The following is a 19,862-nucleotide window of genomic DNA, read 5'->3' as shown; positions in this document are numbered from 1 at the left end:
CACTTGAATTGAAAGGCGCGTGGCTTGTAGCGGCAATGAAACGTGCGCGATTGATGCGTGCGGACCCGCGGATCCTATACGGTTGCTTCTCCGCAGCGCGACCGACGCTTTGGGAGGAGCACCGCTTTAAGAGAAGCGAGTTCAGGCACGCGCGGGAAATCGCCTTTTCCGCGTGTAAGCGTATTTCGTAGCCGCCATTAATAATTCTTTTAATATCTATATAATTAGGTTTTGGAAATCGCTTGGGTCCCTGTAACCTGCTGGCTGTTGTATGTCCTACTTGTCTCTTTCACTTTCTCTATTAAAACTTCAAATCTCTACCCCACACAGATGCAGCCATGACAATTAACCGGAGTTTATCTCTTTCTCTCTCTCCCTTGCTCTTTTATTGACAACAAATCTATTTGTAAGTTTGATATATGCCTGTGCTTCGATTCACTCGTTGCCTCATGCGTGACTCTGTAAATATGCACACGAGCAAGCACCCGCACTGTATACTTGGATCAACGGTAATGAAGCTGACGGGACTACCCTCTTCTGCATGTCAGGCAACCTTAATGTGCACAATTCTGTGAACGCATCGTCGGTTTCCCCTGAACGTGATGTACGCCCTCCGGCGTGTTAGTAAAACGAACAAGCACCTGTCGGAGATCGATGGTCCAATCGGTCCGCACGTGTCGACGTCTCCCCGCAGAAGACTTCGGCTCTTTCGGAATCGGCGGTCTCATCGACGTCGCCCAATTCCCCGAGCAGCAACCAGGACGAGGCGAGCGGCTACGCAGGTGCCGGCGGCGACGCGACGGAGTGCCGCTACTCGACGCCCGCGGGACGACGGAGCACGCCCAGCTCGCCCGCGCCGAAGGCACGGGGCGGTGGCAGGACCGTGGTCGTCATGCCGCCGGCTCCTCCCGAAAGGTTAGCCCAAGTTGTTGTTTTTTTTCCCCGCTGGCTGAAGAGGGCAGCTCGGGCCGTCCTCATTCCTCTTTGATAGCAGCAAAAACATGCAGATTTGAAACACTCGTGTCTCGCAGTGCAGGCGTTCGATAGGCTCAAGGCTAACTCTCATGGAGCGAATATGCGGCGAACTAACGACAAAGTTTGCACAGCGGCACGTACGCTTTGTGCACGGAGTAACGTCACAGCCACTGTTCTGACGCCAAGCACAGAGCGAACACTGTCGGGCGGTATTTTTCGCTGGGTTTCGAAGCTTCCGAGTGAAACCGGTTTTGTAGACGCAGATTCCCGCCCGCCCCGCTCGGAGCACCGTGGTGCTCAGCTCCCGGAGAGAGGCACGGCGTCTTGGGTTGTCACGTTCTCGAGGAATCTCTGGGCTTTGTTCATAGCCTAGGGTGACCACCCGGCCCGCGACTCGCGGGCCCGCATAAAGGGCTCGCGTCCCGCGAGAAATCCCCGAATTTTCAAAATGTCCCGCATTTCATACCGTCGTAAAATTCACTCTGCAACTCATGGTGCTAACGAACAACGGGGCACGAAGCGCGGAGGTCGCTGGCAATCATGTGAATCGGAGTGGTACGCCATTTTCTATCTAAGCATTGCGGGAAGCCACCGTCGTTCTTGTAGGAAGTCCGACGCGCATGCGCCGTTGTGCCTCCTCCCTTGGTGGCCAAATATTGAGAAAAATGCTCACCAATAGTTGTGTGTAGTAAATGTGGTAACTATAAACTATTCTAATTATTTCATATAGTTGTCTCAATGCAAAAAAGTTGTTGTGGAGATATTTTTTCAGTGACGACAACCACACAAGGCAAAAAGCCTGCAACTCACAAAGGTGGAAAAAGACATAATGTTAAAAATGTGTGTAGGACCATGTTGATAAAAGTAAGCGTTGATAGGAAACAATAATCTGAAAAAGATTTACTGTTTCTTAATTTCACTTGATGCATTGAGTTCTGCTGCAGCTGGATTGTATGCTTTCATTAAATAACATATTTGGCATAAAAACATATCACAGGGAGTGAAAATTATTTCAGCTTAATAGCTGCAATACAATTTCCAGCTCTATAAAGAGCAGAGTATATTAAATGTGTTAACAGACCGTCGGTTCGTGGTGTCCGTGTGCACAAATTTCCTCTAACCGTCTAACCCCCCCTCTCCCTCCCTCCCTGTACCGCGTGTCCCGCATTTCGCTAGCAGGAAGGTGGTCACCCTATCATAGCCTGACTTGCTTCGTGACGTAAAGCCACAATATTTATTTTAGAGCGCAGCTCTTAGGCGCCCGTTTCCGGGTTGAGGGGCGTCGCCGCCGGCGTAACCGTGCGTTGAATTATGGGACGTTTCCCCGCTAAACTTGGCGGGAAAAGTTTTCCGCAAAATTTAGCAGTGAAATTAACGTCACGTGACCTCAACACCAATTCAGTTTTCCCGCTAGATTTAGTGGGAAAATTTCGCTAAATTTCCTCGCTTAAAATTTAGCGGGAAATTTAGCGAAAATTTCTCGCTAAATGGGAGGGAAGCGGGAGAGGAGGAGGGGCATACCCTCCTCTCCTCATCCTCAAGAGCTGCGCTCTAATTTAATTCAGCATTACAGAGATTTGTAAAGGTTTTTCATTTTTTGTCGCCTCTTTATTTTTTTACTTGAATGGTATATGGGGCGGGCGTAAAGCGTACGCAGATACCTAATCAACAAATATCCTCGCTTTTTGTTTATGGGAAAATGAAAGGTTTGCACAAACGCGCAACGGTATGGTAGCATTTAATAGAGAGTTTTAGTAGATCGTTCCGATACCTCCGATAGCCCCGATAATGATACTGTGCATGCACAAGGGAGGCGGTGGCGGAGTATCGGGTATCGTTATCGGAGTCCATGGGAACGATCTACTAAAACTCTCTATTGAAACAGGCAAGATGTAGGTAATCATAAGATGGATCAGACAATTCCAAACCCCCTACGTCGGTTATTTGGTGTCAGCGTTGGTGGCACAAGTGCCGACAGAACGTGAAACAGGATCTGCGAACCTCGACTGAGGCCATCAGCACAATGCACCATCCTTTAGATTCCTTTTGATATGCTCACATTTTTTTAACGGAAATGATGATTGATTGTTATTGGCATTCATCGCTATCTTCTTTTTTTCCTCGTAATTTATATTATGCACTCAAAGACAGTTCCTCCGCATCGTTTAACGCCACATCGAATTAAAACTGCCTTTCCTAAGGGCTGACGGTTTCGCAACGCTTCGAGTGCACTTATGTGTTCCAGAAGATGAAGTACTCGTGACTCTCGTGCATGGGGGGCGAAACGTCTTCTACTCGACACGGCAGCAAGCCGTAGAGATCGATTGGCCGTCAACCAAGCGCACGCTTGCATGTATCCACGCGTCGTCGCGTCAACACGCGCACCCCGCCAGCTCGCAGAACGTGCATGGATGATCGCTCTCGCAGGGGCAAAAACACGTTTCTTCTACGACGACGCCTTTCGAGGCACAAAAGAACGAGCTCTTGCTTCTTTGCGTTAGCCGCCTCCGTGGCTTTCTTTGACGCCTCCGTCGTTTGGCGGCAGTCGAGGGAGCGAAGCGACCCACACAAGCGTGAATGAGGAGAGAGGAGTCAGCGACGGAAAAGCTTGAAACTCGGCTTCGTTTCCACTCCACGAACGAACGATGCAGACTCGCCGGCGAAAGTCTGAGTGACGCCGTTCTTTCAAACGCTTCGATAATCGGCGACGGAACGAAGCAACAACGAAGTGTGTGTAAGGGGAGAGGAGGAGTGAGGGGGGGGGGGGGGGGCAAAGTTTTCTTCAGTTGCTTTTCTTTTTATGCGCCTTTGACTTGTGTGGCTTTCGTCGAATGGCGCGAGGGAGGAACCAACGAGGACCTCCCAAGCCTAGCTCTTGGGCTAGGACGCCTTGCCGTCCTCCGCGCGTGATATACGGCCGGAAACGAGCCGAAGCACAATGGGAGGGATGAATCCTGGGCCGCTGGCCGGAACGCACGGACAAAGGATGACGCCGCACCCGGTTTTCGCGCTCGTCCGTCCGGCGTGCATCTCCTCTTGTTCTGCTGGATACGGTGTAGTCCCGGAGACGAGCCGGACGCTGGCGGCGGCGGCGGGGTCTGGGAGTAGCGATCGGACTGGCCCGAGGATGACGGACGGATCCGGGACAGTTGACGGGCACACGGATGTGCGAGCACGACGCGTGCAGCCGCGGGGGACACTCCTAGGCCTCCTCCGATTGACGCGTCCTCTGGAACGTCGGAAGATGCACGACAGGCTCGTCGTGTCTTCGAGGATGGTGACTCACGCAAAACGCGTCGGAAGCATTGCTTTTGGTTTTGCAGATGTCACTCGCAAACCTCCCTCCCTCTGCGCTTCGAAAAAAAAAAGTAGAAAGGGGCCGCGGGTGAGGGGGGGGGGGGGGGGGGGGGGGGGGCTGTGTCTGAGCAGTGTTGGGTAAAGTCGTACATCTAAAAGGTACCTCAGGTAAAGTACAAACTAAATGAGAGGTTATGTACTTCAAGTCAAATAGTATGTACACCGGGTTGAATGTACTTGAATATAAGTACTTAAATTACTTTCAAAGTAGTTTTAACACAATCTTTCATGATGCCCTTTCATTCCCCTTTACATCGTACTTCTTTTTAACGGGGCCGCTTTGCCCCAGCGGTAATCGGGAGTGCATCAGTATTTTCGGAAATGGTGGCGAATATTGGATAAAGTCAAGTGGCCACAGAGTATTTATTTTCCTCTCATATCGCTGCGGCAAACCATTTAACACAATCAAGTTGTAAGGCACTTCTTTGTATCGACTTTATAGCCCCACTATAACGCTTAACTCGGAGAAATGACCAGCTGACATCCCTCAAGACGATAGCGCGTTTTCACGTTACGATACGTCATTTTTTTTTTTTTTTTTTTTTGCTTTTTAGAGCGCAGCTTTTAGGGGCCCGTTTCTGGCTTGAGCGGCATCGCCGTCGGCGTAACCGCGAGGTCACGTGACCCCCCCCCCCCCCCCCCCCCCCCCCCAGGTCAGGTCAAGCGACACCCCCAGGTCCGGGGGTCACGTGATCTCGGGGGGGGGGGGGGGGGGGGTCACGTGACCCCTGGGAGGATGAGGAGATGAAGGAGAAGAAGGGGGCGGAGGAGGCGAGGAGGAGTAGCAGGCAGCCATGCCTGCTTTTTTTGCTGTCTGTGTACAGTCGTGGACGTTCTGAAGTACCCATATGTTGTGGGCTTGCCCGTGAGTCCCTTTTTTTCTCTCCCACCTAGGCATGACTCCCTAAACCTCAATGAGGAAGAAGAGCTTAGGGAAGCCCCATGGTTTCAGGCTGGAATACCAAGGTGAGTGAAGTGATAAATGACAATTTTTCTGCTCCCGAAATCCGGGGAAAAGCACTTATACATAGTAGTTAGCATATGCTAATGATGTTCCTAAAACTCCTAGACAAAATGAACATGGTAACCAGATAATCTGAAGAAAGGTTCAAATGGTCCCACTTCTTCGAAACTGAATGGCACTACACGTGACATGAAGGTACACAGAGCAAGATGTTGACCATGTATAAATAGCGCAGTGGTGCAATGTGTCCCCCACATCAAGTAACTGTTCTTCCAATAGTTCTTAGATGAGGAGAGCATGCAAATTTTGTTTTTACGTGCGACTAGAACACAGACTGATTTTGGTGGTTTTATTTGAGCACTATTGCTACTTTTGCTGAGATCATAATTATTACAGTGGTATATTATATACTATATTCACAACATTTGAAACAAAAATGCATAAAGATAGCGAATATCAATATCACATATTACATTGACAATTACGTAATCGCATTCGGGCCTGCGCCATCCGCGCCCAAGTCCTCACACTGAGTCATCTTGCTACATTTCGCAAAAATTAACAACCTGTGCAAACTCTGTACCAAAAGTTAGCTTCAATTTCTCATTACTGATATTATTAGCTCGAATCCCACTCCACTGTCAGATCGTTGCGGTAGGCTTGTGAAAATTCGCAAAACTTTTTATTGTTGCTTCAGATAACTTACTATTTAGTTTGGTCTTCGTTTCGAACATTGCTAGCACTCGAAAGTTCCACAGTATTTCCTATTTTTCGCTATCAGTTTGGGTGGGCTAGTCAGCTCCATAGAGTGTGCTTCTCACCGTGGAGTAATGCACTGCAGAGAAGTGACATTCGGGAAGTAGGCGTCACGTCTCTTTGTATCCTGCTTTTCCACAGCGCACCCACATGCTTTAGGGAAAAGCACTCCTCCAATGTGGTATAATGCCCAAACACGTGTCGGGCACAATGGTCTTGGCAAACCTGAATGTGACAACTCTACCTTGCTATAAAAATCTCGAAATAAAACCATGGAGAGTATGTAATATAGGGTGGTATATCCTGATGAGTTGTACGTATTGTTACATGATCAGAGGTACTATTAATTCGAAATTCGAGAAAGAATAGGATTTCTAAATATCGTGCAAAGTGTAGATGTAGTGTAGGACATAGTCAATAAAGTTTACAATAAAACTGTATGAACTTTAGCTACTTAATAAGGTATGGTTATACCAACATGCTAATTTTGCATCATCTCAAAATTTTACATGTAACCTGCTGCTAACATGTATAGTTAAATGAAAAAGACTTTTTATTTGAATTATGAATTGCACCACTTTACTTCACCTAATAACTAATCAAATTAGCCTGTTCTAGCATTATTTCAGTGTGTTGCTATTTGGTTTACGTTTGACTTCATACATAAAATAACAATCCACAAGTGTTTGCGGTACCATGTCCATCAATCAGCCTTTTTTGAAAAGTAGGTGATGCAATAGACAAGAAAGAAAGAAAAATGGCTCTTGTTTCAGTGTTTGGAGCTTTTATGGGCAACTAAATAAATTATGTGACTACTGCGCCATTTGTGCCAAACTGAGCCAAAGTGCTTACCCTGCTTCATCTTGCCAGAATGTGAAAAATTTGCAGAAACATTGCACCAAAACGTAATTGCACTTTATTAAAATTGAACTTTATCTTAGCTCAGGTTCCTTTACTCAATCGGATCGATACGTTAGGCTTGTGTGGATTTTCAGAGCTTTCAATCAACGCCTCAACTAGCGTATTATTCGATTTGATCTCTCTATCTGATGCTGACGGTACTCGGAGGCTTCATAATATTTTTTATGCCTGTGGAACGCTCTGGCGGATTAAAGGGTGTCCCAACAAGATACACCAGATGCCGTGCCGCAACACAGCATCCGCCTATGCCGTGAAAGTTGCTGCGAGTGCGTCCATTTTCGGTTGAGACATCAACCACGTAAACAGCACGGCTTTCCTCCTCGTTAGCTCTTTTTCCTTTCTTGTTTTCGTGAGATTAGAGACTGGTAACAACAATGAGGGCCTTTACGACAGCCAGCAGAGCGTGTGAGTGGCTGTCCAGACCCTTTGATGAGCACGCTCGAAGCCTCTGTCCAAGGACGTAACCGGAGGGAAGCTTTCCCCCCGGCAAGAAAAACATATGAAAGCGGACCGGAGTATGTCACACGCCGAGAATTTAGAAAACACTTTATCTGCTGTGAGGAAACACGCTACTCCTGTGAACTGTGTACTGTTTGGACAGCCCTTTAGTTAGCTTTGTTGAGCACGCTTCTCTTTGCGCACTGGTGTATTGCAGTGAAGCGACAACCGCCGAAGGCCTGCTCAAGCACTTGCAACTTTTTAAGACCGAGTGCCTTGAAACCTCTTAAAATCTCTCACGACGAGAGAACTCACTGGCCCCACCTATCGAGCAGCAGTGGAACACTTGGCGGTCTCGTATACTTCCTATTTCTTCCGTGCATCATTAATTTCTTTTTGGCTTGGAAAGCTTTGTCAATGTCATATAAATAGGGTTCGGAGTTTTCGGTTTAAGCCGATAAAAACCGATAAAAGTACACTGAATCCATTTTCGGAAATTCGGTTTTAACCGAAAAAAGTCAGTTCGTAGGTTCAGCGTTTTTGGTTAAACCGATCAAAGTCTGTCTAATCCATTTTCTAAAATTCGGTTTTAACCGCAAAAGGTCACTTTTTTAGGGCCGTGTCGAGGTGGCCGGGGGGAGGGTGGGGAGGGGGGGGGGGGGAGAGAGAGAGAGAGAGAGAGGGGGCTTTGCAAGATTTGACATGTGACCTGTTTGTGATTGCTCTCTTCCGAGGTTCAGCATGCAACAAAAGAGGTCTTGGATTAGCCTTCGCGGGGCATCTGTGTCCTTTCTGTGATCGGGCTTAGTGTGTCAAGCTCCCGGTCCTAAAAAAAAAAAATGTTTGGATGTGGGCTAGTACAAGATTTTTCACTTTATACACTTCAGAGGACATCAAGGAAAGCCGTTAATACTTTTCTCAACACCCTCTTTCAAACTACCCTCTGGGTCAGAACATAGATACAATGGATTTTTTTTGCCATTCCGCTGGTTCCTGTACGGTCATCACCTGAGACGGTCACGTCGTCAGAATGGGAAGGAAAAAGGAGCGCGCTTAAGATTATGTTTGCGAATTCCGCGATTTTGAAGTGTGGCCTGACGAAATTTGTAGCGAAGACCACGTATGTATCTGTGCGTTATTCTTCGAGCGATCACAAATATCAGAGCTACAAGGATCATCTGATCCTGTGTCGGCTAGTGTTTACTTCATATTCACCGAAAAAAACCGGTAAACTTTCGTGGCCATAAATATACACCGAAAAAAACGAAAATTGAATTTTAAAATAAACACCGAAAAAAGTACGCCGAATTTTGAAAAAATAAAAACCAAAAACGCGGAACCCTACATATAAACAAGCATTTGTCACAAGTAGTATGCACATTTGACCTCGCAAATACCGCAAAATCATCGCTCCAGTGAAATGCATTTCCAGGGTCATCACATAAATGGTGCCAGTGTGTCAGTGGTACTAGGGGCAAAGCTCTCCTTCAGAACAGGGCATTACAACACAGGCACCGGGTATATTTAAAAAGAAAAAGTAACTTGTTGAGTGCTAATATAATAACTCGAGCTTGCAGTAAACATTTCTGAATAAAAATGTTTATAGTATATATGTTAGACTCCGATATTATGACATCTTTTTGAAACTGTAGTGTTAGCAATTTTACTTGCGTATTGCGATGTTTATATTAGCTCGTCTATCCATTTTTTTTCTTTCTAATGTCAACTTCGTTGTTAGGTTTTCACCTTTATGGCATGTTTTATCGGTTCATTGGCACCATGAAGAAAGTCAATTAAAACTAAATTGACTGGAGCAGTGGGTGAAAGCTTCGAAATAACCTTGAACAGACACTGACACCCCCCAAAATATATTTTATCATTTTTGCCAGGCAATTTATTATAGCGTTAAGTGACTACCCAATGAATATTTTGCTACAGAGAGTCACATATATTTTTGATAAAGCCAAAACACTCAACTGCTCGTAACCGAAATGTGTACACGGAGGTTCGGAGGAGGGAGTTGCCGAAAGTCAGGGCGCTGTCGCTCCCTGGCCATTTGTTTTCCGTTCCACCGCTTTTCGAATGCAAAAGCAGACGACAAGGACGTTGCGTGAACCGTGTTTTATGCGATTGTTTCACACTTATATCCCCCTTGCTGTCCTTGGCTTGTACCACGAACCACAGTTCCGAAGTGGAGGTCCCACACCCGTTGCAACGTTGGTCCCTCGTGCGCCGCCATCGCGTCATTTGGTCTGCGGTACATCGCCATATTGAGAATGACGTGTATATGTACTTCCTGTGATTTGCGCAACTTGTTTTTTTTTATCAACGTATTTGCAACTTCTTGGAGGCCACAAAAATGGGGTCCATATTCTTTTCTACTTTTAATATTGAATGTGTGCCTTAGATGACCCATGACTGAATATATTTGGTATGTTTTAGTTAGAACGTCACATGACCATGGAGAAGAGAGTCAGCGCGACTGAAACTGGCCAATTCTTGACCGGCTGTTTTCGGGTGAAAAGCAAACGAATTTCGAGTTGCAAATTGTGTTATCGGTAGTCGGTCTCTTGTAGGTCATATCTAAATAAAAACCTCGGCGAGCATGTATACCCTGTCAGTGTCCCTTTAACGAGTTTGGCTGGATTGTTTTTCAGAAGGCATATTTATTGGTCACATGCCGATTTTTTTATCTTGGAATTTTTACTTATAAAATATCATTTATGTTCATAATCAAATTACGCAAGCTTTGAATTTTGATCTGAATTAAGAATTTGTTTTATTACAACCATTTATAACTTGAACGAAACATCGATTCGGGTGCTCAAAATTATTATATTTTAGGTGGCATTTGACATTTTGTAGCGGGATTTGTAGCAGGCAAAATGTTGGTTTGGAGCAGCCATTCACTCCTTTGGAACAAATCCCAACGGGTGTTCGCACATCACCTAAAAATTAAACGATGATTGCATCACTAAGTGAGTCAATCCTTGATAATATTTGTTTATATTTGTTATTGCCTTTTGTTATACAACATGGCAACTGTCTTTTTAGAAATGAGGCTCAGGTCAGGTTGAAGTAGGTTCCGTTTACAATAAGGATTAAGAGAAAAAAAAAGGGTTCAAAAATTAATCATAGCAAGATACTTCAGTTGAGATAAAGTGTTTCTCCCACTCCCTCTTTTATGCTAATATTTAATGTAGCCTGTCAATATTATTTATGTAAAATTTTGGAAAAAAACTAGCACATCAGACATAATGTCGATCAATAAAAAATGTGTTAACCCACCAAGATTCACAAACCTACAAAACTCAAGTATCTAATATAAACTGAGAATGCATCCCCCTCCGCCAAATATACCAAAAATTAAAGTTGAGCTTTAAAAGTTTCACTCCTAATTTTGCGAGGGTTACTGGCATTGGAGCCAGAGTTGAGCCAGAATTCAGGGTCCTTTCGATCGACTGCTGTGCAGGAACTACCGTGACTAGATATTTAAATTTAGGTCCGCATTTTTTGTCTAGATTTCCTTTCTCGGCACCGCTCTTCAAAATTAGAAGTCGACCTACAATCAAGACCAAGAAAGGTCGACCTCTAATAGTGCAGAGCATAATTTCCTAGCCCATTGCGCTAACCCATGGGTGTTTCCCCGCATAAGCCACTTCGCTTAACGCACCGATGCAACGTGGTGAAGCTTGATGCTCGCACGCCTGTGCAAGGAGGTGAAAGTTGATGCAAACGGCGATACTAGTGCAACGGCGTGGAGGCATGTGGCCGATATGAAAATCAAGTGTGTACGGGACCCTGGTTCTGTCTTATCACGGCACCCACCATACCACCATTTTATGAATTTTTCCCGAGATTTCCAGCTCCGTGACATCGCCGACATCATTGTTTGGAAGTTTGAACGATGATGTGACTAATGCGCAGATGAGTGCGTTCTAGCTACGGCGAGTAGAAACACCGTGAAATACATGTTTATACCGTTTTCCATCTCTTCTACTTCTTTTAATATTAGTGTAAACCAATAATAAATTCTTTTTTTCTTTGTTTACGCCAATCCTGGCGCAGGTATGGCGCTATTTTGAGTGAGAATGGCCTTTTCGCAAGACATGTGGCAGACTTGCGTTCATGGCACGATTTGGCGCAAATGCTGCAGCACTTCTGTCACTGTATTTGGTTTAGCTTTGATTCCGTATGTAAAAAAAATATTTCGAAACAGCTCATATTGTCTTTTATCACTCAAAATGTTGTTGCCATGCTTGATTCTTCCACACGCAACTAAATAGCTAGTTCTGTGTTTGAGGAAATCAAACCTGTTGTTGCACAGTGTTGGAAGGCAAAGTAAACATTGTCTTTTGGTTAGACAGGCCAACTCATGAATATTAACATATAAAAATGAAAGCCGTTTACAATCCCCTGTAACACCGAATTAGAGCAGAGCTCTTGAGGAGGAGGAGGGGAAGGTACTGAGGGGAGAAGCTGGAAAGTCCGTCCACTAGTAACATGGGTGTGGATCAACGTGTGCTTAACGCAAGTCGCAGAAAATGCACATCTTTGGTGAGAACGTCGTGTGTAAATTTGGCGGGCATTTATCGCGCCAATGTTTTCCCCTAACTTTGGCAGGGAATTCTTTTCTCTCGATTTAGCGAGGAAATTATTTCCGCTAAATTTAGCGGAGAAATTTTTTCCGCTAAACTTAACAAGGAATTTTTTCCGCTAGATTTAACGGGGAATCTTTTCCACTAGCGACGTCACACGCGTCCTATAATGCACCGCGCAATTACGCCAACGGCGACGCCACTCAAGCCGGAAACGGGTGCCTAAAGAGCTGTGATATGCACAGTGATATGAATGAAAATGAAGTGTGCTTATGCTCCATAAGTTATTTCGCTGCTCCAAAATTGACTTTCAGCTGCTCCAGGGGTGACTGGAAGACAGGATCAAGAAACAGATGTCGAGTGTTTGGGGAATTAAGCTGTCTTCTGTACAGTTTTATGCTAATGAGTGGTCGGCGAGAGGGAAAAGCAAAAAAGACCGTCACTTAGTTCACTCAGCGAATGAATAACATTGTATTTGCAGTTGAAAGAATAAGAATGTTTGTGCTCCAAATGTTATTTTTGCTGTCTAAAAAAGAACTGTTTGCTGCTTCAAAAGGTGCTCCGAAATGACTCCGGCCTATCACTTCCTAGTGGTGAAAAGAGTTAATGAAACTGGACGCACTTCAGAGGTTCACATGCTGAAATTTTGTACTGAAGAATGGTGCTGGCATATGGAAGTGCCTCAAGGATTTCATCTCGTTCACAATTATATGAATTATGTGTTTCTACACTATTCATTTGAAACTGGATGTATAAATAAGGACTGGAAAAAGTGCCAGCAACACTCGCAAAAACATCGTTCCATGCTACTAGCCTCATGCTAATTCAATGCTGGCCAAAATAATCTTTCAGTGCATAGCAGCTAAGGCATGAAGCTGTCAAGTCACAATCTGAAGCCATGAGCTTGGAACTGCCAATGAGAGTTTGTTAACATTATAGTTAAAAGGCAGCCCAAACCTGTGGTTGAAGGCACACTGCACCATCAAAAAGTGCCTTAGTAAATAAACGATTTCATGGGCCATGTTGCAATTGCACTTTTAAAGACAGTCATTAAAGGGGTCAGGACACGCCAATAATAAAATATGAGATAACTTTATTGCTAGGACACATTGTATGTTCCTATAATCCTGCTAAATTTGTTTTGAAAATGGCGCAATAGTTTTGTGGATAAATCGATTTACATGCGGGACCCTCGGATCCGCCCCATTCGAAAAGGGCTACGGTGACTGAAGGGCCGGTGACATCACCAGCCAAACGTGCGGCGTGGGGCACGCACTGACAAACTTGGCTCTCTTGGCATCTCAAGCTTCAGCTTCCTCGTTTCAAGCATGCGGTCTGTAGCATTTATGTGTATGACATCACTCGCTTTGTCAGAGTCTTTGACACTGATTGCAGCAGCGATGAGAATGATTGGATCAAGGGATGTTGGAAGCTGTTCACTTTAATTGCGACCCGCTGGCAACTAGCTCCAGCGATGGCGGGTCACAGACGAACTCGCCATAGTCCGGGACAATCTCGTGGCGCATGCAGCGTGGAAGGTCAAAGGGCCCGGGGCGGGAGCGAGAGTAGCGTTTGCAGTGATGTGATTGGCCTAAGCCGTTTTGGAACACCTTTCGGAGCAGCCAAAACAGTGTTTTGGAGCAGCAAATGTGGATTTTGGAGCACCTCGAACAGTGTTTCGGAGCAGCAAAAGTGGCTTTCGGAGCAGATATTCTTAGAAAAATAAAAGTATCCGCTTTAGGTGCTGGGCAAACGAAGGACACTTTGCTCGCCACAGTATACATATTATAGTCAAGTTAGACCACCTGGGAGTCCTTCAACATGTAACTGAAATGCCAATGACATGAAACATTTCGCAATGCTTCAGTAAAATGATAAATATATACTGTATGTACCCGCTATTAAATAAGAACCAAACTGCATCTATGAAAATTTATTTTAAAATGATTAGCTTAGAATTTAAATATTACAGCATTAGGTTGACTAGTTATATAATAAATAAAAGCAGTCTCTAAGTGTTGATATACGTGACCACTGCAGTGCAATGTGAAATTTTCATGCGAGCGGAGATAGCCGTTCGATCAAAACCATGCCACTCCGCTCCGTTGCCAACTGGTTCCCAAAATTGTACAAAAAATGTAACTGTCCAGCATACGACAAAAAACAGCCCAGCCGCACGTGCTTGCCAAAGCGGCTGGCGAGGTACAAGCTAAACACACAGAAAAAAAGAACCTGAGCACATCGATGCAAGACATCACGAGCCAGGGTCAGAAAGTTCTTGGAGCGCTTTGTGCAACGACTGAACTCGAGACAAACAAGCGCGCTGTGCAAGTTCAGCGTAACAGACATTGCCTTCTTTGCTTTAGCTCACTTCTCTTCACTAACTCTTTAGCGGCAGATTTTTCACCTACCGGGGTCCTCCTCGAAAGAAAGCGTACCGAGAGAAACCTAGGTAAACAGTACTTGGACACAGCAGTCTTTGATCTAGAGGGATATTTGTAGTAGCGTATTAAACAAGAACAGGAACGTTGATGAACATTAGCGTGGTCCTTAGGCTTCAGTTTAAAAAGCGCCATATCTGCAGCGAAGTGGCGACGGCAACACTCCACGTCGCGCGACCACGGCGACTGGCAGGCAGGGACCAAATATAGTTTTCCCAAGGCCGTCGCTTTCAGGAGCAAATGCTTCAGCTCACAAAGTAACTCCCGCCGCGCAAAAACATGGTTTCGTTTCACAGCATGATGACGTGGCTGGTACCCAGCACGCTTGTGTCGGAGCATTCGCTCATGCCCGCGTCTATCGTTGAAAAAGTTTTGAAAAGACGCGAGACAACGAGAGCGACAAAAGCGCGAAACGAGAGACAGCGGGAAAAACCATGCAAGACCGGATGAACGGTTGATGCAGGGTACTTCGTGTCGGGCGGCCACTTGTGCCATCTAGCTCACGTGTGCTCGTTTCAGTACTCAGTTCATTTCGGTATTGAAAGGCGAGCAAAATTGGTTCTTTGGCGCAGGCTTGGCACAGATTACCTATATTTTGGCAAAATGTAGCAGGATGTAGCAGGGTTAGCCCCTTGGCGCAGTTTGGCGAAATTGGCGCAGCAATCACATCACTGCGCTTGGGTTGCCGAGTTGCGCGAGTGATTTTGATTGTACAGCAACAAGGCGAGCTTGGGCAATCATGGGGGCGCCTAGAATGAGGGTTCAGGATTACGTGGTTTACGGGCACTATGGTGTGACTAACTTGGGCAGAGTTGCCTGTTCGCACTTCACGTATTTGTCGCCCAATTTCAAAAGTGAAGGCAGGAAGAGCACAAGCTCTGCCCATTATGATGCTTTAAAGAGTGATGTATCCGTGACGGTTACCTCATTGTTGCCCTAGCAGCATGTCGTCTATGCTCTCACTAATGGCACGCTACTGAGTGGCGGATGACCATCACAAGGGCACAGGCACGTAGCTGGGGGGGGGGGGGGGGGGGAGGGGGAGGGTCCATGGGGCCTGGGCCTCTGAAATCTTCCATTTTGCTGGGGCCTCCTCTCCCCCCTCTCCCTCATACGGCATTTTGTCATGGCCGAAACAAAATCCTGCCTACGTGCCCGCAAGGGCATCACTCCTCTATGTACCAATGTGGGCAGAACTCCTGCATCTAATTTAGAAATCAGGTGATAGGAAAGTGAACATATGTAGTATTTCATCGCACCACGGTTTTAATTAAGATATTTTCGATCAAGCGAGAGCTTAAACACATTTTCTTCACAGCACTTCATGACATGCTTGCTATTATTATGCAAAGCCACAAGACAATCCTTTCAGTGGGCCATTTTCAGATATATGGGTTCGAGAGTAAACGGATCTCTTTCTGGCTGGCCGAGTAAAAAGGGCTTCTTTGTATCAACTTCGGGGATGAAGAAAATCTATACTGGGGACAAAAGCAATATTTGGAGGAGCCGTATCCGGTTGTATCTAGGTCACAGTCCCTCAATGTGCCAACAGGATGTAGGTCACATTTTCGGGTATGAATGTACCCAAAGAGCATGGTCGGTCGGACCGGAAAACTTGTTTTTTAGCCATGCAACCTCAAACCCAGTCGCACTCCTAGGTGGCACCACTTATTTGGAAAAAAAAAAAGGCTTCAAAAGCAATTCCTAAAAAAAAAAAAAAAAAAAAAAAAAAAAAAAAAGCTCAGGATACTTTTATATACTAACATGAAAATAGTCAGCCTTGGAACTTGCCACCTCCATCCCGGATGCATATTCGGAAAGGCTAGTGGAATAAGTCAACATGTGAATTCTGGCACTCTGATTAGCGCCTTTTCATGGACGTCATATTACCTGATTTACAGGGAAAAGAGAAAGAAGGTGGGGGCCAAGGCTTAGGTAAACATGCCTCAGTCATCCAGACGCTAGCCTTTAGCCGGCTCCCAGATTTGCTTTCACCTATCGGGTAAGCAAATTATGGAGCTGACTAAAGGCTAGAGTGTGAATCACTGAGGCGTGTTAACCTAATCCTGAGGCCTGCCTCACTCTCTACCCTTGTTAACCAGCAAATGTGATGTCCAGGAAGACGCACCACTCAGAGTGCTAGAATCAGCCTGCTGACTAACTCCACAAGCTTTCCCAAATAAGCATCCCGGGTTCAGCATTAAAAAGTGGCTTTATGATGTGGTGCTCCGACCCACCAGGGACGAGTTGAGTATGAGAGAGTTTTATTGTGCCACACTCCCCTTCCCCGGCCAACTGTCTTCTTCCTCCTCTTTCTGACGCAGGGAGATAGCCCTGGAGGTACTGGGGCAGGAACCCGTGGGCTCCTTCATGGTGCGGAAGAGCACGAGCAAGCCCGGCTGCTTCGCCCTCTCGCTCAGAGTGCCCAGGAGCCTGCAGCCCACGGGCATCTCCCACTACCTCATCATGCACACCAACAGGGGCTACAAGATCAAGGTCACACCATTTACACCCTCTTTCACCATAAGAGCCAGTTGATGCATACATTGCAGCAACAAATGAACACTAGGAACTGCCCTGATGCGACGCTGACTTGAACGTAACTTAGTATCAATGCGGCATTGTATCACTAATATGGCGTGGAGTTGGCGCTGCATCAGCAAGGTCAGCACTACTTCCAGCGACGATTAATTGTGCTAAGGTAGCATCGTGGTGTATGCGTGAACAGGCTTCTTGTAGCATCAAAACCAACACTACAAGCACCACCATGTTGTAACGGACAACACCATCAATTCAGGAGCGCACATGCACAGCAGGCCTGCTCGGAGCATTACACTCGCTCTTATAGCTCCTTCTTCGCTTGCACTCGCAGTGAAACGGAGTTCAGATAACGGCCAGGACCAGCTCGCTCCCTCTCATTCACCAGAATATATCGACCCATTTTGAAGGATCCCACTCATTGTTTTGCAGGCATGCCTTGGAAACTACTTTAGCTCCCCAAATCTACCGACAATTGTAAATTGTGTTTACCGTTACGGTCACATAGTTGCTGACAGGATGAGAGGCAGGGAGGTGTTTCAATTGTCCCGCCTCCAGCGCGAGCGTTCTACCTTCGGTAATGCTTCGGCATCTCGTAATGTTCAAACGTGCATGCATGGCCAAAGCACGTCTGAAGGCAACGAGCGTGTGCCAGAAGTGGGGCGTCGGAAAGGGACGCCCGCCGTTTTCACCCTGTCAATGACTATGCGGAGCACAAGTTTGTCTGCTTCATTTGCGGGGGTTGTGGCGACGTCAGAACACCGAGCTCCGATTGAAGATGGTCTGTAGAGCTCAAGGCAGCTAGCTGGCTTTGAGGTATATCCACTATCCTTCAAACACAGCCCATCAGAGCTGGGAATTTTGGCATCACCACAACCTCAGCAAAAGCAGCAGACAAACTTGCGCTTCGCATAGGGGAGTATCGAACTGTGTTTGATGTTCCCCACACGTTGAGCGCAAGCGAAGAGCGTCTCAAGAAGGGCCGTGCCTTGTCCACAGGGCTTCACCAAGGAGTTTGGCACCCTGACGTCCCTGATCACGCACCACTCGGTGATGCCCGAGCTGCTGCCCTGCCCGCTGTCTCTGTCCCGCTACAACTCTGCCTTCCGGAGGCACGGCTCGGCAGAGGACCTGGTGGACATCGACGACGACCCCGACTACACCCTGCTCGCAGACTTCCGCAAGATGATGGCCGACGCCATCTGACCCCCTGGCCTGGTCGTCACGCTAGTCCCTCTCCGGTGGGGATGCCCCGCTTCTCGCTTCTTTTGCCGCAATTAGAACTAGGCCCGGTCACTCGGTTTCTTTTTCGCATGACCCACAATAACACATGTGCTGCGGTGGGACAAGCACAAATGGCAATACCGCTTTTGTGTTGACCAAAAGTGGGGACCAGTGGCAGCTTGCTCCAAGTATGGAAGACGGCCACCAAAAGTCTCATTTGCTAACATTCTCGATGGAAGTGTGTGGACAGCAGCCGATGAGACAGGTAGCCATGGGAATGCTCATTGCTCAAATGTCGACGTAAACTACAGTATGTAGTATCAGTGGTCCTGTCGAGACCGGTTATAGCCAAGTCAACAGGAATCGGAAATCACTTCGCTATATCCGCTATTTCGTTATAACCAACTTCGGTTATAACGAAGTGCGAAAGGGAATGGGAAATCGTAATCACTTCGCTGTAGCCGCTATTTCGTTTCAATTGACTTCGTTATAACCGGTCTCGACAGTATGTATAGTATACGAGGTCTGTCTGGCAAATATCTAGCCACTTACTAGTCTATAAAACATACATGCTCTACGACGAAGGGTACTTATTATTTTTTGGAGTACTCCTCTTGGGAGCTCAACACACTTGTGCCCAGCATGCCTTCTATCTTTAAAAACATCCCGCAAAGCTTTTTTTCAGGATTGCCATTAGCTATCTTGTCATTTTGTCTTTAATCTCAGCAACAGTCTCAAATCTTCCTCCTTTCAACTGCGATTTCAGCCTTGGGAAAAGCCAGAAGTCGCAGGTAGTCATTCTGGGTTGTAGGGGAGCTGGCACGCCCATGCGATGCAGTATTGGACCAACATTGCACAAGATGTAACAAGCTCATTGTTGTGTTCAAGCTGCCAGTCACCAACTGCGCATAACTCCAGTCGTTTCCTTTTCATGGCGTACTTTGGCCGTACCAGAATTTTACCTGGGCACCATCATCACTCATTGAATCCTCCCCAAAAGCCTTCTTAATAGTTTGTACTGAAAAAAATTGAAGTTTGAAGAAACATTTGATGCATGCTTGCTGAACAACTCGCTCAGTCATAACAATATCCGACAATTGCACAGTGCTTCACCTGATTCAACGACATCTCGCTGCCAACTGACCATATGAAAAGTGAGGAGACTGTTCATGCATGCGCAGTGGCGTCCTTTCAGACGGTCTGCCAATTAACACCGAAGCTGTGCCCCGCATTAGCGAGACAATAAAAATGGCTGATTAATTTTCGTACAGACCTTGTATGTCCAAAAGTGAGAGTAGCTTAGCCACCAAAAGATAAACAATAACGATATGGAAGAGTATGCGTTTTCTTTTGTGCTTTTTCTCTATCATGTCTTACAACAGGCTGATCCTAATAAAAAGAAGAAAAAAAAAAGAAAATCCTAGGAGTTTTTTTATGGCTTTTTTTTCCTGCGGACAAAGGGACAAGCGCTAGCTCTTTCTGTTCTTGTCTGTGTCTGTCCTTCTCACTATTTATTGTTCATTACGCTTATCCAACTAGCCCACTTAAATATTTTGTGTACATGCTAACACAGACATACAAGTATGCAATTTTGCACGCTTGTTTTTATGGTGGCATTCTAGCTCTAATATCAATATTCTTCCAATTTCA

The 19,862-nt window shown here is 46.1% G+C and overlaps 1 protein-coding gene across 2 annotated transcripts in view; it reads left to right on the top strand.

Annotated features, from left to right (window-relative positions):
- LOC8042521 (tensin-4) overlaps nucleotides 1-19,862 on the top strand; it is a 275,086-nt gene that overhangs the window by 254,848 nt on the left and 376 nt on the right. For both annotated transcript variants that reach the window (XM_029985615.4, XM_029985617.3), the window contains 4 exons: nucleotides 695-915; nucleotides 5,227-5,298; nucleotides 16,775-16,946; nucleotides 17,988-18,229. In XM_029985615.4, coding sequence (XP_029841475.3) covers nucleotides 695-915; nucleotides 5,227-5,298; nucleotides 16,775-16,946; nucleotides 17,988-18,194 — 672 coding nt within the window. In that variant the 3' untranslated portion in view covers nucleotides 18,195-18,229. The remainder of the gene's footprint in view (nucleotides 1-694; nucleotides 916-5,226; nucleotides 5,299-16,774; nucleotides 16,947-17,987; nucleotides 18,230-19,862) is intronic.

Source organism: Ixodes scapularis, unplaced genomic scaffold (genome assembly GCF_016920785.2).
Source record: "Ixodes scapularis isolate PalLabHiFi unplaced genomic scaffold, ASM1692078v2 PGA_scaffold1__304_contigs__length_218370807, whole genome shotgun sequence".
NCBI lineage: Eukaryota > Metazoa > Arthropoda > Arachnida > Ixodida > Ixodidae > Ixodes > Ixodes scapularis.
The sequence above is the reverse complement of the archived record's forward strand: the minus strand, read 5'-3'. Positions and strand labels throughout refer to the sequence as shown.